The sequence below is a fragment of the Anabrus simplex genome, chromosome 1, assembly GCF_040414725.1.
Source record: "Anabrus simplex isolate iqAnaSimp1 chromosome 1, ASM4041472v1, whole genome shotgun sequence".
Classification (NCBI taxonomy): domain Eukaryota; kingdom Metazoa; phylum Arthropoda; class Insecta; order Orthoptera; family Tettigoniidae; genus Anabrus; species Anabrus simplex.
The window spans coordinates 1,337,316,342-1,337,340,708 of NC_090265.1; the positions used below are offsets into that span (position 1 = coordinate 1,337,316,342).

Below are 24,367 nucleotides of genomic sequence, written 5' to 3' on the forward strand. Positions count from 1 at the left end.
CAAGTCCCAGAAGAGAAAACTGTCTACAGGATTTTTACCCCTGTGAATCCTCGTAGAAAATGCTGAAATGTTAGATGAGTACGAGTAGTTCATATTTTTCAATTAAAACCCAGATTTTACTGATTTCCTTTCTTTTGGGTGTATTCTATCAGCTAGTTCTTCTCCTATTAGCCTTCTTACCTGACCAACTTTCAATAAGCACACATCTTTAACTGCTGCTCTGATGCTAGACCTTGTCCAACATACTTGTATTTAGATTTGTATATATTACCTGTATTTCTTGGATATGTACAGGAGAATGAAGGTGAATGGATTTATAAATATTTTGAGCAAAGTTCCTGGTTACATTATGATTCCCGTCAGGAGTTTTCTTTGGTCTTTTGTGTAGAATGGGCATCATTGATTGGTTGATTGGGAAGGTGCTTGATTTAAAAGCTGGTGACTAATGTCATCCTCTGATTTTAACAGCGATGGAATCTGCGGCATAAAATATACAATATCTAAAGCTTGGCGGGTAGCCTTCTAAGAAAATACAATTTTCTTCTGTTTTCACTTTTTAATTAACACAGGCACAAAAATTACATACAATCAGACCCATATTTCGGAAGTACTTTAGCATTTCTATGTTAATCAAATGGAAGAAGATCCCAGTCCACATTTTACCCCACTGTACATAACATGATGCACAGACAGGTTTGCAAAATGGTGCAAAAATGGAGTTATTTTTAAGATCTACTTGCGCTGCCTTTTCATGTCTGGTTTATCTTGTCTTCCGAGTGAGTCTTCTTTCTCTGTTGGTTGTGGTGTGCATTGTTGGGATGCTTTTCCTGTTCAAAATCTGTAAGATAAAGCTATATCAGAGCATATCAAATCAACCTGTAAATTACAAACTCATAGAAAATGCATTCAAAAGGGTGGTGAAATCTGAAAGTAGATAGGGTAAACAGAGCTTTTCCAAAAATGTTCTGAAGTAATAAAAGCAAAATCTTACTTGAATTTGATATAATTTACTACTGTACTGCAATGCACGTGCAGCAAATCCTAGTAGCAAAGCCCTACCTAGTGTGTTACAGTATATTATGCAACAAGCCTATAATGGCATTTATTAAGATGTAAGTTAACCCCTGTTAACACCTAGAGTCCTGTTAACACCCTGGAAAGCGGTGGCAGATAGGGGGACCCTACAATTCAGAAGGGCTGGTTGAAATACCCAATACAAAACCATGGACCAACAGGCAGCCCAGTTCCTGGGGGGGGGGGGGGTTAAAATACTGAGACACCCTCTCTCCAGGGGTCACAAATATGGAGGGCCCAAGCCCAGGGTATGGGTGAAGACCCCAACGGCATCAGTGGCAGAGAAAGTGGACTTCGGTATGGCATAGTTGGCGAAAGAGGGAAACTTGTAGCGTCTGTACTCCAGAGGAGCAGCTACAGAAGGCGTCTGTACTCCAGTGGAGCGGCCTAGAATAACACCTGTCACTAGGTATAAAATGCGTTTGGGAGTAGCGACCCCATCGTAATAGCCTATATATCATATGGTACTAGGAAATCAACCTCGAAAAAGGCTAGGGCGTCCCCGGCATAAAGCAATGTGCAGTTCTCAGGGTACTGGGGTAACTATGCAAAATGGGCGACCAGTAACCAACGTTAAGATAGCAATAGCAAATCTTATGACCCTGACAGGGAATTAAAAGTTAAAAACATTTTTTTTTTTTTCATATTGAACCGAGATTACACTGTTAAAATTTGAATGAAGGTTCCACCTATTCAATACTAAATATATGTCGTACAAGATATTAGTTTACAACATGTTATTTATTTATTTATTTATTCATAGTACGGGTTTGGACACGTAAGAATGTCATCTTCAGCCTAAAATTGCAAGCTGGGCGAGTAACATATTATATTACCATAAACAATATACGTACAATGTGATATAAAATACGTATAGTGACAATTTAACACTTAAAAGTGGAAAGTGGGTCAAATATACATATGGTGGTACACTGCAACGCATTACAGGCATTAGTCTATTGTGGTTGTAAAACTGTTGATGTTACACATTCAATGTTGGGTTGTTGATATATGAGTTTAAAATCTTGATGTACACATTAAAATGTCGAAGGAAAATTGAAGTCCACTTCTCTTTTGATATCAGTGGAGATATAGTCCGACTCGTTGGCTGAACGGTCAGCGTACTGGCCTTTGGTTCAAAGGGTCCCGGGTTCGATTCCCGGCTGGGTCGGGGATTTTAACCTTAATTGGTTAATTCCAATGGCACGGGGGCTGGGTATATGTGTTGTCTTCATCTTCATTTCATCCTCATCATGACGCGCAGGTCGCCTACGGGAGTCAAATAGAAAGACCTGCACCTGGCGAGCCGAACCCATCCTGGGATATCCCGGCACTAAAAGCCATACGACATTTCATTTCAGCGGAGATATAGGTCAAAATCCAGCAGTCTATATGATTAACAAGATCTTTTGATAATTATTTATTTATAGCCGGCACATAATAGGTGGTGGGTTGAGTATGGTTTTAGTTAGACTAAAATTGTCTCAGTTCAATGTGGATAGTGAAGCCTTGTGCATCGTGCTTGATGTTTGTTATGTGAAGAAGAGATTTCTCTAACTAAATTAAAGTTGTCTCAGCTCAATATAGATAGTGAAGCCTATAAAAAAAGAAAAACTAAGTTAGTAAAGCAGACTGCTTGAAATAGAGATAAAGCAAATTCGTGGCTGTATATGATGGAATATGGGACTCACCTTGTTCAGCGCACGCACGCACGCACGCACGCACGCACACACACACACACACACACACACAAGTTCTTAAACCACAACTGACCTGTACATAGTCCAATAGTTTAAACATAGGAATTTCATTTTGTCCGTATTGAACTGAGAAAGGATGTTAGGAAAAACTTAAAACGGTCCACCTTTTCAATACAAAAATGTTATATTTATTTATAACATGTATTTGCACTTGAAACTAGTTTCGACGCTGTGTTTGCGTCATCATCAGCCAAAATGTGGGAAATAGGCAAGATGTAGGCATTTATATTACACAAGGCATTACATTAAACAATACACATCTTATAAGGAGATAAAAACAGGGATGAATATAGAAACAAATTAATCGTTGAGAAAACAAAAGTTATACATATTAAAAATAACCTTAACCACATATCTTGCAGTGCGAAAGTGTTCTTCTTGAATGATTCCTGAATATAAAAAAAAACACGCGCGCACACATTTCTGGAGAGCCAGCAGGCAGGACAATGTAAAGTGAAACCTTAAGAGTTCTTCTGAGAAGAGTTCCTCATTTTTTCTATGTTCCGACTAACTAATGAAGTCTCCCTTGAGTTCCTGATAAACATACATAACAGGAAATCCTTCACTCTCAACAATAGCTCTAAAGACCAACGGTAAAAAATTATTTTAAATATTGTGCAGAGGCGTGAAAGCATGATTTTGAACATGATATAACTCCTTCATATAACCCAGTTTTTTAATACAAGGTGTTGCATTAAATAATACACATCTTACGAGGAGATGAAAACAGGGACGAATGTAGAAACACATGCATCGTTGAGAAGGCAAGTTATACATATTAAAAACAAGCTTAACCACATAACTTGCAGTGCGAAAATATTTGCCTTGAATGATTCCTGAATACAAAACGCGCGCGCACACACTTCTAAAGAGCCAGCAGGCAGGAAAAAGTAAGGTGAAACCTTAAGAGTTCTTCTGAGAAGAGATCATCATTCTTTCTATGATCTGACTAACTAATGAAGTCTCCCTTGAGTTCCTGATAAACATGCACAACAGGAAATTAAACAATACACATCTTACAAGGAGATGAAAACAGGGAAAGTTATACATATTAAAAATAACCTTAACCACACATCTTGTAGTGCGAAAATATTCGTCTTGAATGATTCATGAATACAAAACACACGCGCATACATTTCTGAAGAGCCAGCAGGCAGGAAAAAGTAATGTGAAACCTTAAGAGTTCTTCTGAGAAGAGTTCATCATTTTTTATGTTCTGACTAACTAATGAAGTCTCCCTTGAGTTCTTGATAAACATGCACAACAGGAAATCCTCCTTCACTTTCAACAATAGCTATAAAGACCACGGTAAATTTCATTTTTAAATATTGTGCAGAGACGTGAAAGCATGATCTTGAATATAATATAACTCCTTCACTTAACCCAATTTTTTACACAAGGTGTTACATTAAACAATACACATCTTACGAGGAGATAAAAGCAGGGACGAATGTAGAAACAAATGCATCGTTGAGAAAGCCAAAATTATACATATTAAAAATAAGTTTAACCACACAACTTGCAGTGCGAAAATATTTGCCTTGAATGATTCCTGAATACAAGACGCACGCGCACATATTTCTAAAGAGCCAGCAGGTAGGAAAAAGTAACGTGAAACCTTAAGAGTTCTTCTGAGAAGAGTTCATCATTCTTTCTATGTTCCGACTAATTAATGAAGTCTCCCTTGAGTTCCTGATAAACATACACAACAGGAAATTCTCCTTAACTCTCAACAATAGCTATAAAAGACCAACGGTAAATTTTATTTTAAATACTGTGCAGAGATGTGGAAGCATGATCTTGAACATGATATAACTTCTTCATTTAACCACCTTTGAAAGTTTCTCTCTATATTACATAGCTTCATTAACACACCATTCTGTAGATGCACAATATAATCTTGTAATCTTCACAGGTCCGGTATTCAGCTCGACAAGAATATAAAATAGGTATTAAGGAATCTTTGTTGAGAGTGTGGAGGTTGACTGTGCCAGTATTTGTGGTCTATTGTTGCAGCGTTACGTGTAGGGTGCGGGCAGGTTTCTACCGCTCCGCCCCTCTCCCCTCCTAATACAACAACGGCCGCTGCCCAGACCTAAACTATCCAACACGCTCTGTTCCTCTTCATCTCGCGCCATAGCTTTACCGCCTCATGTCCCGCAATAAACATCATAGAAACCTGCCCCCACCCTACACGTAACGCTGCAACAATAGACCACAAATACTGGCACAGTCAACCTCCACACTCTCAACAAAGATTCCTTAATACCTATTTTATATTCTTGTCGAGCTGAATACCGGACCTGTGAAGATTACAAGATTATATTGTGCATCTACAGAATGGTGTGTTAATGAAGCTATGTAATATAGAGAGAAACTTTCAAAGGTGGTTAAATGAAGAAGTTATATCATGTTCAAGATCATGCTTCCACATCTCTGCACAGTATTTAAAATAAAATTTACCGTTGGTCTTTTATAGCTATTGTTGAGAGTTAAGGAGAATTTCCTGTTGTGTATGTTTATCAGGAACTCAAGGGAGACTTCATTAATTAGTCGGAACATAGAAAGAATGATGAACTCTTCTCAGAAGAATTCTTAAGGTTTCACCTTACTTTTTCCTACTTGCTGCCTCTTTAGAAATATGTGCGCGTGCGTCTTGTATTCAGGAATCATTCAAGGCAAATATTTTCGCACTGCAAGTTGTGTGGTTCAACTTATTTTTAATATGTATAATTTTGGCTTTCTCAACGATGCATTTGTTTCTACACTCGTCCCTGCTTTTATCTCCTCGTAAGATGTGTATTGTTTAATGTAACACCTTGTGTAAAAAATTGGGTTAAATGAAGGAGTTATATTATATTCAAAATCATGCTTTCACGTCTCTGCACAATATTTAAAAATGAAATTTACCGTGGTCTTTATAGCTGTTGTTGAAAGTGAAGGAGGATTTCCTGTTGTGCATGTTTATCAAGAACTCAAGGGAGACTTCATTAGTTACTCAGAACATAAAAAATGATGAACTCTTCTCAGAAGAACTCTTAAGGTTTCACATTACTTTTTCCTGCCTGCTGGCTCTTCAGAAATGTATGCGCGTGTGTTTTGTATTCATGAATCATTCAAGACGAATATTTTCGCACTACAAGATGTGTGGTTAAGGTTATTTTTAATATGTATAACTTTCCCTGTTTTCATCTCCTTGTAAGATGTGTATTGTTTAATTTCCTGTTGTGTATGTTTATCAGGAACTCAAGGGAGACTTCATTAGTTAGTCAGATCATAGAAAGAATGATGATCTCTTCTCAGAAGAACTCTTAAGGTTTCACCTTACTTTTTCCTGCCTGCTGGCTCTTTAGAAGTGTGTGCGCGCGCGTTTTGTATTCAGGAATCATTCAAGGCAAATATTTTCGCACTGCAAGTTATGTGGTTAAGCTTGTTTTTAATATGTATAACTTGCCTTCTCAACGATGCATGTGTTTCTACATTCGTCCCTGTTTTCATCTCCTCATAAGATGTGTATTATTTAATGCAACACCTTGTATTAAAAAACTGGGTTATATGAAGGAGTTATATCATGTTCAAAATCATGCTTTCACGCCTCTGCACAATATTTAAAATAAAAATTTTACCGTTGGTCTTTAGAGCTATTGTTGAGAGTGAAGGATTTCCTGTTATGTATGTTTATCAGGAACTCAAGGGAGACTTCATTAGTTAGTCGGAACATAGAAAAAATGAGGAACTCTTCTCAGAAGAACTCTTAAGGTTTCACTTTACATTGTCCTGCCTGCTGGCTCTCCAGAAATGTGTGCGCGCGTGTTTTTTTATATTCAGGAATCATTCAAGAAGAACACTTTCGCACTGCAAGATGTGTGGTTAAGGTTATTTTTAATATGTATAACTTTTGTTTTCTCAACGATTAATTTGTTTCTATATTCATCCCTGTTTTTATCTCCTTATAAGATGTGTATTGTTTAATGTAACGCCTTGTGTAATATAAATGCCTACATCTTGCCTATTTCCCACATTTTGGCTGATGATGACGCAAACACAGCGTCGAAACTAGTTCCAAGTGCAAATACATGTTATAAATAAATATAACATTTTTGTATTGAAAAGGTGGACCGTTTTAAGTTTTTCCTAACATCCTAGTCCAATAGTTGTCAATAAGAAGCTGCTTTAAGTGCATAAATATTCCTTAGACTTATTAAAGTGCCAACATAGGAACTTCTGCATTAATAATTCATCTTGTTTATATTAAGTCTCCAGTTCACAATCAGAAATAAGTTTATGAAACATAAACAATATTGTAGATAATATGTATGCATGGTTAAAAGTTATTTGATAGAATCTGAGGATTTTCTTGCAGAACAAAAGATGTCTTTCTATGTATAACTGTCCATACTTTACAGGTATATTATAGTGTTATATTTTGTGTTTCTGACAGATTGAAAGACTGTAATTTCTATTAACTGAATGAAAAAAAGAACGGCTTCCTTCTTAACACACTTAAATTGCCTGGAAAAATACTGCTATAGTGGATGTGAAGCTTTAAGCATTTTGAGCAGCAGCTAATAGCAAACCAAGTATCCTGCTGTGTTGTCAAGACTGTTTCACAAACAACTGGCCTGGCTTTTGCTGTTGTCAATGCTGATTACACTGCGTGAATTGCCCGTGCGGTTAGAGGCGTGGCTGTGAGCTTGCATCCGGGAGATAGTGGGTTCGAATCCCACTGTCGGCAGCCCTGAAGATGATTTTTCGTGGTTTCCCATCTTCACACCAGGCAAATGCTGGGGCTGTACCTTAAGTAAGGCCACGGCCGCTTCCTCCCAACTCCTAGGCCTTTCAATCAAGCAATACTGATCTACATTTAAGGCAGTCGTCCAGGTGGCAGATTCCCTATCTATTGCTTTCCTAGCCTTTTCCTAAATGATTTCAAAGAAATTGGAAATTTATTGAACGTTTCCCTTGGTAAGTTAATCCAATCACTAACTCCCCTTCCTATAAATGAATATTTGCCCCAGTTTGTCCTCTTGAATTCCAACTTTATCTTCATATTGTGATCTTTCCTACTTTTATAAACGCTACTCAAACTTATTTGTCTACTAATGTCATTCCACGCCATCTCTCCGCTGACAGCTCGGAACATACCACTTAAAGAAGATATAGATGTTGATTCCCTATAACGGACCATTTATATTGGTATTACATACCACTTAGTCGAGCAGCTCTTCTTCTTTCAATTCTTCCCAACCCAAACTTTGCAACATTTTTGTAACGCTACTCTTTTGTCGGAAATCACCCAGAACAAATCGAGCTGCTTTTCTTTGGATTTTTTCCCATTCTTGAATCAGGCAATCCTGGTGAGGGTCCCATACACTGGAACCCTACTCTAGTTGGGGTCTTACCTGAGACTTATATGCCCTCTCCTTTACATCCTTACTACAACCCCTAAACACCCTCATAACCATGTGCAGAGATCTGTACCCTTTATTTACAATCCCATTTATGTGATTACCCCAATGAAGGTCTTTCCTTATATTAACACCTAGATACTTACAATGATCCCCAAAAGGAACTTTCACCCCATCAACGCAGTAATTAAAACTGAGAGGACTTTTCCTACTTGTAAAACTCACAACCTGACTTTTAACCCCGTTTATCAACGTACCATTGCCTGCTGTCCATCTCACAACATTTTCGAGGTCATGTTGCAGTTGCTCACAATCTTGTAACTTATTTATCACTCTATAGAGAATAACATAATCCGCAAAAAGCCTTACCTCCGATTCCACTCCTTTACTCATATCATTTATATATATAAGAAAACATAAAGGTCCGATAATACTGCCTTGAGGAATTCCCCTCTTAATTATTACAGGGTCAGATAAAGCTTCACCTACTCTAATTCTCTGAGATCTATTTTCTAGAAATATAGCAACCCATTCAGTCACTCTTTTGTCTAGTCCAATTGCACTCATTTTTGGCAGTAGTCTCCCATGATCCACCCTATCAAATGCTTTAGACAGGTCAATCGCGATACAGTCCATTTGACCTCCAGAATCCAAGATATCTGCTATATCTTGCTGGAATCCTACAAGTTGAGCTTCAGTGAAATAACCTTTCCTAAAACCGAACTGCTTTCTATCGAACCAGTTATTAATTTCACAAACATGTCTAATATAATCAGAAAGAATGCCTTCCCAAAGCTTACATACAACGCATGTCAAACTTACTGGCCTGTAATTTTCAGCTTTATGTCTGTCACCCTTTCCTTTATACACAGGGGCTACAATAGCAACTCTCCATTCATCTGGTATAGCTCCTCCAACCAAACAATAATCAAATAAGTACTTCAGATATGGTACTATATCCCAACCCATTGTCTTTAGTATATCCCCAGAAATCTGATCAATTCCAGCTGCTTTTCGAGTTTTCAACTTTTGTATCTTATTGTAAATCTCATTGTTATCATATGTAAATTTTAATACTTCATTGGCCTTAGTCTCCTCCTCTATTTCAACATTTTCCTTGTAACCAACAATCTTTACATACTGCTGACTGAATACTTCCGCCTTTTGAAGATCCTCACATACACACTCCCCTTGTTCATTAATTATTCCTGGAATGTCCTTTTTGGAACCTGTTTCTGCCTTAAAATACCTATACATACCCTTCCATTTTTCACTAAAATTTGTATGACTGCCAATTATGCTTGCCATCATGTTATCCTTAGCTGCCTTCTTTGCTAGATTCAATTTTCTAGTAAGTTCCTTCAATTTCTCCTTATTTCCACAGCCATTTCTAACTCTATTTCTTTCCAGTCTGCACCTCCTTCTTAGTCTCTTTATTTCTCTATTATAATAAGGTAGGTCTTTACAATTCCTTACCTCCCTTAAATTTACAAACCTGTTTTTGCATTCCTCAACAATTTCTTTAAAACCATCCCAGAGTCTGTTTACATTTTTATTTACCGTTTTCCACCGATCATAGTTACTTTTTAGAAACTGCCTCATGCCTGCTTTATCAGCCATATGGTACTGCCTAATAGTCCTACTTTTAAGACCTTCCTTTCTATCACATTTATTTTTGACAACGACAAAAACAGCTTCTTGATCACTAATACCATCTATTACTTCAGTTTCCCTATAGAGCTCATCTGGTTTTACCAGCACGACATCCAGGATATTTTTCCCTCTGGTTGGTTCCATCACTTTCTGAATCAGCTGTCCTTCCCATATTAACTTATTTGCCATTTGTTTGTCATGCTTCCTGTCATTCACATTTCCTTCCCAATTGACATCTGGTAGATTCAGATCTCCCGCTACAATCACATTTCTTTCCATGTCATTTTCCACATAGCTGACTATCCTATCAAATAATTCCAAATCCGCGTCAGTGCTACCCTTTTGCGGTCTGTACACTCCAAATGTCAAGTTGCCTATTATCTTTAGAAATGAGCCTTACACCTAGAATTTCATGTGTCTCATCTTTAACTTTTTCGTAGCTTACAAATTCTTCTTTCACCAGAATGAATACTCCCCCTCCCACCATTCCAATCCTATCTCTACAACACACACTCCAGTGCCGTGATAACATTTCTGCATCCATTATATCATTTCTCAGCCATGATTCAACTCCTATTACAATATCTGTCAAATATCTATTAAATTACTTAATTCTATTCCTTTCTTTACAATACTTCTACAGTTCAACACTAACAATTTTATGTCATCCCCACTTAATTTCCCGTTCCCTGTTCCCTTATCACCGCTCCCTAGGCCACCCTGTTTCCCTGAATGTATCTCCCTATTACCCTTCCAAACAAATTTCCTAACTTATACGTACTACTGCGGTTTAAGTGAAGGCCATCTGAGCGCAGATCCCTATCTCCTACCCACCCATTAAGATCTATAAATTCCACTCCCAGTTTCCCACATCTCCACTCCATAGTCTCATTTAAATCTCCAATCACCCTCCAGTCAGTATCCCTCCTACACAGTATTCCACTAATAACAATCTCCGCTTTCTTAAACTTCACCCATGCTACATTTACCAGATCCCACACATCCCCAACTATGTTGGTACTTATATCAGCTTGCCTTATGTTGTTGGTACCAACGTGAAACACTACCACCTTCCCCTTCCCCTCCTCCCTCTCTTCTACTTTCCTCAACATCTGCCTCAACCTAATTCCTGGATCATATTCTACCCTGGTTCCCTTTCCTCCACACACTTTCCCCACGTGTCTAACGATGGAATCCCCCATGACCAGAGCCTCAACCCTACCCAGCTCATTTGATCCCCTCCCCTCTTGGTCAGCCCTATCTTTCCTGATAGCTGCAGAAGCTACTTCCTCCTCCCTTTTCTCCTTCCCATGACCCTGTTCCACCTGTCTTTTCCTATCCTATCCTCTACTCTACATTTCCCTTTTCTACCTTTTCCCTTCCTCCTACTTCCACACATCTCAGCAACAGTTCCCTGTCCCTCATCTTCCCTCTGTTGTTCTACCTGGAGTGACTCGTACCGATTTCGCACAGACACCTGTCCTAAATTCTGATTCTGAATAGAGCCGTTAGCCTGCAATCTCCTTCCCCTTAGAACATTAGACCACCTGTCTTCTACAACTCCCTCCTTTCCTTCCCCTCCCTCTTGTACACCTACTGTAACCTGTACATTGTTTGAGGGAGTCCTATCTTCCTTCCTGTCTTCTGTGAGAATCCTAATTTTCTCCCTCAAACTCTCCAACTCCTCCCTCATACCCCTCAATGCCTCGCCACACCCACAGTTCGTACACTCGCGCTCCTTAGCCATTCTTACGGACAAAAATGAAAATAAAAAAACTTATTTGCAAAAAATAAAAGAACGGAGGGATATATTGTCTGGGATAGTACTCAAAGATCACACAACAATACGGTAATTAATATACGACTACACTACAATACTACTATCTCATCGTTACCATAAGACCTATCTGTGCCAGTACGACGTAAAGCCACTAGAAAGAAATGCTGATTGCCATCAGTGGAGATGATAGCCGAGTGTTTAGCAAATTAGAGTCTGGCTTTGTGGCTAAAGGGACAGAGCACTTGCCTCTGGTCGAGTTCAGTTTTGGGGATGTTAACCTCCTCTGGCTCAGGGAAAGGGAAATTGTGACATCTTCATCAAAGTCTGGCTTTGTAGCTAAAGGGACAGAGCACTTGCCTCTGGTCGAGTTCAGTTTTGGGGATGTTAACCTCCTCTGGCTCAGGGAAAGGGAAATTGTGACATCTTCATCATTCATTTCATCCTCATTAAGTTGCCAGCAAGCTTTTCCAAAGACCATATGCCATTATAATTATTGTTATTATCAAATTAAATGCAGAATTTAGAATTTTACAGCATTATCAGCAGTTGTATCTATCACTGCTTTATTACCTTTGGAAGAATACTGGTAGTTGTAGAGTGTTCATCATTGAAGGCTTAATTCCAAACAACAAAAGTGAACACTAAAGTTGAAAAATTGCATTTCATTTTAGCAGATCTACATATAAAAAGGAACAGCAAGTGTTATTAAGCAAAACTTACCTTCACAATTTCAATCAAATTAATCACTACTGATCAGCATATAGGGCAGTCACCCAGGTGGCAGATTCCTTATCTGTTGTTTTCCTAGCCTTTTTCTGAATGATTTCAAAGAAACTGGATATTTATTGAATATCTCCTTTGGTAAGTTATTCCAATCCCTAACTCCCTTCCTATAAAAGAATATTTGGCCCAGTTTCTCCTCCTGAATTACAACTTTATCTTCATATTGTGATCTTTCCTACATTTAAAGACACCACTCATACTTATTCATCTACTAATGTCATTTCATGCCATCTCTCCACTAACAGCTCAGAACATACCACTTAATACCAATATAAATGGTCCGTTATTGGACATTATAAATTTTCCAGCTAACTCATTCCTGGTTGCCAGCGTTTTGCCCCCATGTGCTAAGCTGGGCTCATCAGTTGGTATCTAGCACACCTACCAAGACGCATGGCTAGTGCATAGTATGGAGGCCATTGCGTAGTCTGCTTGGAACCACCGGCAGTGCCAATCCACTATGGGAGACTTTGTCTTATTAAAAATTGATGCCTGCTTGGCCATCAGATGATATAAATGTTGATTCCCATAGGGAACCTGAAATATTTGTGCCAAATTAGTAAATTTATAATACCAATATAAATGGTCCATTATTGGACATTATAAATTTTCCAGCTACCTCATTCCTGGTTGCCAGCATTTCGCCCCCATATGCTAAGCTGTGCTCATCAGTTGGTACCTAGCACACTTACCAAGATGCATGGCTAGTGCATACCATGGAGGCCACTGCATAGGCTAATTGGAGCCACCGGCAGTGCTAATGCACTATGAGAGACTTTGTCTCATTACCAAAAATTGATGCCTGCTTGGCTATTCGATGATATAGATGTTGATTCTCAACCACACCATATCATTTTATGATCGTTTGCCTCTTCTGAAGACTTCACGTTCCTAGCAAACTCTTGTATCTATTGTGGACTGTTACTCTTCCCCTTCATGTGTTGTTACCACTATGTAATCATTCCTTATTCTGGTAGATGGCATCTCATGCGTTAGCATACATCAAACCATTTCTTTTCTGATCCATCTTGTTGGGTTATCTTTCTGGTTGGTAATGTAGGGAGTTTTGACTTGAGAAGATGGAAGCCTTGGATTTCCAAGTTGCCTTTGTGGTATATAAAATATATTTTAACAGATTCAAGATGTCTTTGTACATATCTTGACCTTTTGAGAATGTGAAGTGTGAAGGTGTGATAAACAGTGAAACATGTGTATTTTGATTATGGGCCACGTATGATTAATATAATCTATTTGATTTTTGGCTCCCTTGTTTTGCCTATGCGACCTTTTTGGATTCTCTCTTCATAATAAATTAAGTTTTTGCCCTTATTCCTGTTATATTTTTATTTCTTTGCATCTCTTATATTGAGGTAATTATTTTTCTTTAATCTTCTCTTGGTTTTATTATTGCTTTTTTTCTGTGCTCACCATGGTTGGGTTAGAAAAGTTTCTCTCATTACATGCGTTTCTAATTTATTTGTTTGTTAACTTTGCTTTTACATGCTTCTTTTGGTATTTTCCTTTACCGATTCACTATGTTTGTTTTGAGAATAGAAGGTGACATGGATTCATGTGTGTGTGTATGAGATAGTTTTCTGTGTGCCGTCTGTTTCACTCATGTCACTTCTTTAACATACCGCTTGAGCTCATGTTCTATTATTTAATCACGTGTTCTGCATATTTCATGTCCACCACATTTCGTGGTATGAATACAAGCTAACAATGTGACTGGCCTGTCTCTGTGTGTTTTGGTGTTGGAGACACTCCGTATCTCTACGATGTACCACTTTCTAGTTCGTCTTGTCTGTTTGAGCTCGAGAGCGGTTGTTTATTTTGTTATGTGCTGTGTGTTGACATTCTTATACGTCCCTTTATTTGGCGACCTAACCTCTATGGTCTCTCTGTGAGCATGGGTGGTTCTGACCCTAGGATCTGTGATACCTTTTGTGTCTAATTTATTTATTGTTCGTTTCACATTGCCGTCATTGGCTTTCCTTACTTATTTTCTAGTTTAATATGTTTTATTCTTTACGGGATGCCTTTCCATTTTATCTTAGTTATTTTTCATGAAACCATGGTAACCTCCCCTTTCCTCTTTTCTCTTCGTTTTCATTTTGAGCTTGGTGCACCCTTCCCTCTTCTCCTGTTGTATTCTCGGGGGACGTGGAATTTTATTGCTGAGAGCTTATGACTTACCTTATAAATTACAAGGGAGAATGTTATGATGATGTACTGTTTCTCCCTAAACTTACGGTTGTTTAGACCTGATGTGCATAAAAGAAATACTTTGTACCCACCTGAATTTATGTTCATCATTTAATGATGGTAGATGCCAAGCCCTTGTACCTAACTTTTCATCACCTCTTTTATCAAGGTAAGTGAGTGTGAAGGTGTGATAAACAGTGAAACATGTGTATTTTGATTATGGGCCACGTATGATTAATATAATCTATTTGATTTTTGGCTCCCTTGTTTTGCCTATGCGACCTTTTTGGATTCTCTCTTCATAATAAATTAAGTTTTTGCCCTTATTCCTGTTATATTTTTATTTCTTTGCATCTCTTATATGTGTTTTATCTGTGTAAGAGGCCCGGGTTCAGTACCTGGCAGTCTTTGCTAGTTTTGACCAAATCCACTGCATTGGGTCTTCATCGTGTTCTTAGCGTCAGTTCAATTCCCATAGGGAACCTGAAATATTTGTCCCGAATGAGTAAATTTATAATACCAATATAATGGTCCATTATTGGACATTATAAATTTTTCAGCTAACTCATTCCTGGTTGCCAGCATTTCACCCCAGTGTGTTAAGTTGGGCTCATCAGTTGGTAAATAGCACACCCACCAAGATGCATGGCTACTGCATACCGTGGAGGCCACTGCATAGGCTACTTGGAGCCACCGGCAGTGCCAATGCACTATGAGAGACTTTGTCTCATTACCAAAAATTGATGCCTGCTTGGCCATCAGATGATACAGATGTTTATTCCCATAGGGAACCTGAAATAATTGTCCTGAATGAGTAAACTTATAATACTAATATAAATGGTCTGTTATTGGACGTTATAAATTTTCCAGCTAACTCATTCCTGGTTGCCAGCGTTTTGCCCCATGTGCTAAGCTGGGCTCATCAGATGGTACTTTTTTTTTTTTTTTTTTTTGCTAGTTGCTTTACGTTGCACCGAGACAGATAGGTCTTATGGCAAAGATGGGACATGGAAGGAAGCAGCCGTGGCCTTATTTAAGGTACAGCCCCAGCATTTGCCTGGTGTGAAAATGGGAAACCATGGAAAACCATTTTCCGGGCTCCCGACAGCGGGGTTCAGACCTACTATCTCCCGAATACTGGATACTGGCCGTACTTAAGCGACTGCAGCTATCGAGCTCGGTAGTTGGTACCTAGCACACCTACCAAGACGCATGGCTAGTGCATACCATGGAGGCATCGTATCGTATCAAAGCGTCTTTTCATTCCCACCCAGATACGGGTGGGTGGGCCATCAGCTGAACTAGCAGATCTTCGGCCTTTGAAAAAGAAAAGAGTGGGGAAAATTTTTAAAGAAAGGGAAGAGTATGTATTGCACATACGTAAAGGAAAGGTATGTAGCATGGCGCAGAAGATAAGGCGAACAACAGACGGACCCGCAAGAGAGGCCCACACCTCAACCCCCCAAGGGTCGAACCCCCACATAAAACCCTGTTTAGTGTCAATAAAACTGATACAGACATGAGTCAAAAAGTACTGGAAATACAACATGAAAGAATATTACATGCAAAGAAAATTGTGTCTTCTGGTGCGAGTCTTTGCAATGAACGTGGGTAAACAAAAGTATTTTCGCTGATACTGCAGCAGAGGACTAACACACACAAAAAAAATTTGGAGAATAATAAAACAAAGAACAGATGCACATAGAACCACGTGTACACCAATATGAATAAAAGTAAGGGAAATTCAGAAATAGCTAGGGGCTTTACGTCGCACCGACACAGATAGGTCTTATGGCGACGATGGGATGGGAAAGGCCTAGGAGTTGGAAGGAAGTGGCCGTGGCCTTAATTAAGGTACAGCCCCAGTATTTGCCTGGTGTGAAAATGGGAAACCACGGAAAACCATCTTCAGGGCTGCCGATAGTGGGATTCGAACCTACTATCTCCCGGATGCAAGCTCACAGCCGCGCTCCTCTACGCACACGGCCAACTCGCCCGGTAATTCAGAAATAAGCGATGTACAGTACAGCAGTAGAAAAGAAATACACCAGTATTGAAATTAAACAGTGAGAAGCTAGGAAATGAATTTGTTTCCCTGTAAAGTGTGACATCATACTGTCCTGAGATGTCACAAGTCTGCGGGAATTGATAGACGTGGTATTAGAATATGAAACAAACTATGTAAGTATAAACAGAGGGACACAGAAACGACAAGTAAGGGGAAAATGAACAGAACACTAACAAACACTGAAGGGAGAGACTGGAGTACACAACACTTCACAACACTAGAACACAACATTGATAGCGCTTTCGGCGCTGTAATTGGTGCATGGACAGAGACATACAGCCGCAACCAAAGGCATCAAGTAAGGTGCAATGACCTTGTATTATATAACAGCTGCTGGAGGGAGTTGCGGTGGGTGGTACCGAGTAGAAGCTAAGGAGTAACAGAGGGAAAGAGATGAGAGTCGGCAGGTGTACAAGTATTATGTAAAACAGCAGTAGCAAGGGGAGATAGAGAAAGAGCTTCAGTAATGAAGGGAGTGTTATGAAAGGTACCAGAAGTGAGTGAGGTATTTTAAACGGAGTGAGTGAAGGTGGGTAAGGATAGGGGGAAAGCTGTATGGAGGTTGGAAATGAGCGGAAGGGGTTTCATAGGGAAGGCGGTAGGTGATACATAGTGTGTGGCAGTCTAGTTACGACAGTTGAGCATAATAGCTGCCTCTGTGGATCAGCGGTAGAGTGTCAGCCTCTGGATCCCAAGATAGTGGGTTCAAACCCGGCAGAGGTAGTCGGATTTTTGAAGGGCGGAAAAAAGTCCATTCGACACTCCATGTCGTACGATGTCGGCATGTAAAAGATCCCTGGTGACACATTTGGTGTTTACCCGACAAAATTAATTAAATCTCAGCCATAGATGCCCAAGAGAGTTTCAGTTTACTCGGTCTGCCATCTAATGGGGGCCTAGAGTAAAACGGAACGTCGAAGTTGATGAGCAGACAGCCAGATGGCATCAACTTGAAATGTCTGCACACGGTAGCTGAGGCCATACGATTATTATTATTAGTTGAGCATAATCAGTAGGAGGCATGGAGATCCATGTCAGTGATGCATAGATAATGAGGGGACAAATAAAGGATTTGTAGATTGTGAGGAGATGATGAGGTTTCAGCCCCAGGAGGGGCCGGTGAGGGAACGAAGAGCACGAAAGTGATAAAGGGCTTTACGATGGATGGCAGCAAGATGGTAATTCCATTTTAGGTTGTTTTGAAAGGGGATGCCAAGGTAAGTTAGTAGTTTAGTTTTGACGAGTGGGATGTTATACATTGTTAGTCGGATTTGGCAACTAAGAGGGCGGAGGCGAGATTTAAGACAAAAAACAACAAATTGAGTTTTAGTAGGATTAACAGAGACGTGCCAAGAGATGAACCAGGATTCCAGGGTATGGAGGTAGGTTTGGAGTTTGTTGGATAGTGAGGTGAAGGAACAACCGAGGGCAAGAATTGCTAAATTATCCACATATTCGTATAAGCAAAGATGGGGGAGAGGTGGGGAATGTCATAAGTGTAGAGGATATACAGAAGTGGGGAGAGAGGGGACCCTTGAGCTACACCAGATGTTAGTGGGAAAGTGTAAGAACTGGTACCATGAATAGTAATGGTAGTCATTCGACACTTAAGATAGTTAAACAGAAGGCAAAGGACAGTGGAAGGGAGTTGTCGGTGACTGAGTTTGTAAAAATGACACGCATGTCAAACAGAATCGAAGGCCTTATTTAAGTCAAGACAAACAAGTGCAGCAGGGTGGTGGAATTTGAGGAAGGTGGATAGAGAGGAGGTGATGTGAAAGAGATTAGCATGGGTCGAAAAGTGAGCTCGGAAGCCGGCTTGAGAGGAGGGAAGGAGATTGAGGGAGTGAAGGTAGCGAGAAAGAAGGTGACAAAGAATGCCTTCAAAGATTTTGGAGATGACAGGGAGAAGGGAGATAGGTCGATAGGACGTTATATCAGAGGGTGGCTTCAGGGTTTCAGAAAGAGTAGGACAACGGCATGACCCCAGTGCGCAGGGTACATGCCAGTGTACAGAAGGTTGTTGTAAATGGAGCAAAGAGCGTAAAGAAGAGACATGGGAGCTTCGCGAATGTGACGGTAGGTAATGTGATCAGAACCAGGAGCAGTATTTCGTCTGTAGCGAAGGAAGGTTTGGATTTCATGGGGAGTGATAGGGGCATTTATTGGATATGTGAAGTCGATATCACGGAAATGGAGAAAAGAAGGTTGGAGTTGGGGAAGAGTGGGGTCACAATGTTGGAGAATAGTAGGTTCGTCAGGGTGGGTGAACTGAGGAGAGGGGGAGGGGGAAAACACTTTGGAAAAATGGTCAGCAAATGCATCCGCTTTGTCTTTATCAGCAAGTGGAATGTTAGTCGAAGAGTGGAGAGGATAGCTAGGCAGAGGTTTATTGGTTTTAGTTAGTTTGCGAAAAGTAGTCCAAAATGTACGTGAAGTTTGCATGTCAGAAAGGTTAGAGCAGGCAGTAGTCCAGTATTTCCATTTGAGAGCCTTAATGTAAGATCGGATCACGCATGTCGAAGTGTCCGTCGACGTTCTAGTAGAGTCGTCGGGTCCTAGGTTCGAATATAAGAAAAATAGTAATCATGAGCGAGTTTAAGAAGGTAAAGAGCTTTGGGTGGAATAGGGGGTTTCGTAGGGTGAAAAGAATGACGGAGAATGTGAAGATTATCGGCAACCTGGAGAGCATTTTCAACATGTGCTATGAGTAGGAGAAGGTTGGGTAGGGAAGTGGGGGGAGGAGAATTTTGAAGAAGGTTGGTGATGGTGGTGCAATAATTGGACCATTTGGTTTGAGAGAAACGGCAGGTGGGTGGAGGTCAGGAGGGGGGGAGGTGGGTGGTATAGGAAAGAGTAGGAAATGAAAAGAGGGCAGGAAGATGATCAGAGTCCACATGGAGACATTTATCTGTGGTAGGGGGAGTGGCGAGGGAGGGGGAAAGTATGAGGGCATCAGGGGTAGACTGAGAAATAGGTCGGGTATGGAAGGGGAAAGGAACCTGCATGCCCCGGATTTCAGATAATAAAGTTGTAAAATCATTGGACTGAGTGACATTATAAGAATTTAAATTAATGTCGGCTATGAAAACATAATTTGAAAAGGTCGAATCTACATAATGGATAAGATCAATAGGGGGTGGGGATCAAGGAGGGAGGTAAAGGGTGACAATAGTAACGGATGTGTTATTCAGGAGAAAAGTTTCAAGTATTAAATATTCTGTGAAATTAGCACCAAAATTATAAAAGTGGTGTTTGCTGGTAATGTGGCATTTGATTCAAATAGCCACACCTCCACGAGTTTCACTGAGTCTATCAGCGCTATGCAAAGTATATTTTGGGGGACGGGGATTTAGGAATGTTTCATTAAGTACAAAAATATCCGGGTCATACAGGTTAAGGGAAAGGTCCAGAAGAGCACGGTTGGAGTTTATAGAGCAGATGTTAACGAAATAAAGAGTAAACATTTCATTCCTCTAGGGGAATAGCAGTGAGGAGAAAAAACGCAAAGTGCATTTAATTCCCTGTATATGCTATATCCATGTGGGTATTAAAAACCAACTGAGCTGCAAGCTGGACCTGGCTGAGGATATGGGGACGATGGAAAGGAAGGATGTTCTGGAGCACCATCGTGAGAAAGCGAATGATGTTCTCAGAACATGGGACTGGGAGGGAGGAGGAGGGAGCAGGAGTGGTGAGGTCCTGGGAGATTTCAGGAATCATGGTTTCAGGATGGGAGGATTCAGGGGTGGGATGGGACTTGCATTTGTAAGAGAAAGAGGGGTAGGGTTGGGAACAATTTATACATTTTGGAGAGGCCTTGTTAGGGCAACTATTACTGGGATGCTCTTGGCTGCAAATTGCACATACCTGAGCTTGTATACACGGCTCGCCAGGAAGATGGTCATATCGCTGACACCAGTTGCAGTGGATTTTCTGCAGTGGTGCCGAGCAGGAAGGCTCCACCCGATGGCGACGGTGTTAGATGATGACACCATCACGCAGGACAGCATCCAGGGTGGTGATGTCTCGAGACAGGATGCAGATGAGGCAGGTAGGACCACGGTCATACTGAATCCGCACCACCTTGAAGACCTGGTGCCCCTCGAGCTGGAGTTGGGCCACGATCTCGTCGTCCGTCCAGTCGTGCTCCACTCCATACGCCACAACAGAATGAATAGGCGTGGACGGAGCTGGGAGTTGTGTTGGAGCCTGCTGAGTCATGTTGACGGCCTTGGTGTGCTTCCCAAAATGTTCAAGTCCAATGGAGGTAATGAGATGGGCGTAGAAAGTTTTAATGGTCTTTATGTGAAAGTACCCTTCTCGAGTTTTCTGCATCTCGAGGTTGTATTCGTGGAAATGCCTTGTAAATCTGGTGATGATCTGGTAAATGCAGCAAGTGTTTATCTTATCTTGGTTGATGTGAATGAGTTTGACAATGTAAAATGGAGCTGGTGGTAATGGTAACGGATGAATGATGCTTCGCTGGTGGATGTTGGGTGCTAATGCCAGATTCTTAGCAGCCTGGGCGTAACTGCATACATTTGATGGCATAAATGCAGCAGACTGGGTTGGAGAGCAAGGCGGCAGATGAAATGGTGTGAGAATGTTGGCCTGGTCGTGGTCTAGGAGGCTGATTCCTGGAATTGCTGGGTTATCGGTTAGATTCTGGATGACTGAGCTCGGCGAGGTGTATGTGGAACTGTAGAAGTGGAGGCAGTGCCACAGAGTTTCTTCCGTTCATTTGGTTGTTCCGAAGAAAACGCCATGCCTGTTTACTGTGGTCAGTCTCCATAGATGGTGAAGGAGGCGGCGAAGAATGGCGGTTCGGTGATTCACTCATGGTTGAGTCATGACGATGAACTTCGTCTGCTTCCACTGGACGAAAATTGGAGAACCCTCTAGAATATTTGTGATGATTTGATGACAGCATCAACTAATGATCGACTACCAGCGTCTTGGTACGTGTGCTAGGTACCAACTGATTAGCCCAGCCTAGCACACGGGGGCGAAACGCTGGCAACCAGGAATGAGTTAGCTGGAAAATTTATAATGTCCAATAACGAACCATTCATATTGGTATTATAAATTTACTCAATCGGAACGAATATTTCAGATTCCCTATGGGAATGAACATCTATATTATATATATAGGTGACCGTGGAGGCCACTGCGTAGGCTACTTGGAGCCACCAGCAGTGCCAATGCACTATGAGAGATTTTGTCTCATTACCAAACATTGATGCCTGCTTGGCCATCAGATGACATAGATGTTGATTCCTATAGGGAACCTGAAATATTTGTCCTGAATGAGTAAATTTATAATACTAATATAAATGGTTGGTTATTGGACATTATAAATTTTCCAGCTAACTCATTCCTGGTTGCCAGTATTTCACCCCCATGTGATAAGCTGGGCTCATCGGTTGGTACCTAGCACACCTACCAAGACGCATGGCTAGTGCATACCATGGAGGCCACTGCGTAGGCTACTTGGAGCCACCAGCAATGGTAGGGGTGTAATCTAATTATTTCATGCCCCCGCTCATTGGCAAGTTGATCTAATATTTTTTCAGGTTTCTTGAATGGTTGCTCACATTGTAGAAGCTCAATTTTAGTTTCTAAAGGGGAGAAATCTATCTTTCACAGTTGATCAGTCTTGAATGAAAATGAAATGTCGTATGGCTTTTAGTGCCGGGATATCCCAGAACGGGTTCGGCTCGCCAGGTGCAGGTCTTTCTATTTGACGCCTGTAGGTGACCTGCACGTCATGATGAGGATGAAATGATGATGAAGACAACATATACACCCAGCCCCCGTGCCATTGGAATTAACCAATTAAGGCTAAAATCCCTGACCCGGCCAGGAATCGAACCCAGGACCCTCTGAACCGAAGGCCAGTATGCTGACCGTTCAGCCAACGAGTCGGATCAGTCTTGAATATCTGCCCTTTTAGGATTCCAGAAAAAAAAATAGCAGATATCCTGGATTCAGGAGGTCAAATGGTTTGTATTACGATTGACCTATCTAATGCATTTGATAGGGTAGATCATGGGAGATTACTGGCAAAACTGAATGCAATTGAGCTAGACAAACTCAGTGACTGAATGGGTGGCTATGTTTCTAGAAAACAGAACTCAGAGAATTAGAGTAGGTGAAGCTTTATTTGACCCTGTAATAATTAAGAGGGAATTCCTCATGGCACTATTATTGGACCTTTCTGTTTTCTTATATATATCAACTAGCAAGATACCCGTGCTTCGCTACGGTATTATACTGAAATTTATAATTGAATGCTTATTGTTTTAGATATATAATCCGCCGAAATTCGCGATCTGACTCGTTTTCTATTATTTTACAGCACGTTTCCTCCCATTTTTCAATATTCCTTTCCAGCAATCGATTTCGTACTTCCCGGGCTAGGCTCAGGTATTCCTCCTGGTCAGTTGGGTCCGTAAATCTTTGCCATCTTTTCCTTTAATCATTTTTAATATGGATAAAATCCTTCAGGAGATCCGGCGTGGTGTCATATTGGGTGATATGGCGGCACTGAACCCGCGGCCGGACTGCATTCTTAGTCATTACCCGTCCAGGAGCCGTTGCCAGCGCGGTCCGCACATTTGACGACGGTCCGGAACATTATTATTATTATTATTATTATTATTATTATTATTATTATTATGTGTTGCTGGAATGGCTGATGACAGGGAAAACCGGAGTATCCGGAGAAAAACCTGTCCCGCCTCCGTTTTGTCCAGCACGAATGTCACATGGAGTGACCGGGATTTGAACCACGGAACCCAGCTTTGAGAGGCCGGCGCGGTGCCGCCTGAGCAACGGAGGATAATTGTAAGTACATTAATAACAGTAAAATCAATTGGTCTCACCTCCTTCTACACCCCACCGCCGTTAAGTTTATTTACCGCCAACCCCCCCCCCCACAAAAAGAAATGAAATTTATGTTTAAGGGAGATTCCAAACACCAATGTTCACGTCTCTTACCTTCAGTTTTGAGATATAAGTATCCCCATAAAAGTAATTTACTTTTTTCACTTCATTTCACACTACCCCCCCCCCCCCCCCCTAAATGAACTTTCCCGAAAAAAATACTTGTTTCTTTAATAGTAAAAGATCTTCTAAATACCAACTATCACGACTCTAACTTCTTCAGTTTTTGATTTATGTGTCCTCATGAAAGGAATTCAACTCCTTTACACTCCCGCCCTCCAAGATGGTTTCCCGCCCAAACCGCGTTTTTCTTTGTTTTTAAAGGAGATCCAAATACGAGTTTTCACATCTGTAATAACTTTAGCTTTTATTAGATGTATGTATTCTCATACAATTAAGCCAATTTATTTTTCAATTCTTTCACCCCCCCTCCCTTCCCGCTTAATTGGATTTTAAGAGAATACGTGTATTTTTACTTTTAAAGCAGATTGAAAATATCAAATTTCACGTCTGTAAAATCTTCATTTTTGATATATCAGTAGCCTAATTAAAAGAATTCAACACAATTTTCAGTCACTTTAACCCCCCCCCCCCCCCTCCACCCAGGTGATATTTCCGAAAACTAAAAATACACGTTTCTTTATGTTTAATAGAGATAAAAAAAATACCATTTTTCACTTCTGTAACA

The 24,367-nt window shown here is 40.5% G+C and overlaps 1 protein-coding gene across 1 annotated transcript in view; it reads right to left on the reverse strand.

Moving 5' to 3' along the window:
• Positions 1-529: 529 nt before the first annotated feature.
• The window catches only part of LOC136858968 (angiotensin-converting enzyme), a 248,026-nt gene continuing 224,188 nt past the window's right edge, over positions 530-24,367 (reverse strand). Inside the window, exon 10 of the mRNA XM_067138664.2 lies at positions 530-838. Coding sequence (XP_066994765.2) covers positions 750-838 — 89 coding nt within the window. The 3' untranslated portion in view covers positions 530-749. The remainder of the gene's footprint in view (positions 839-24,367) is intronic.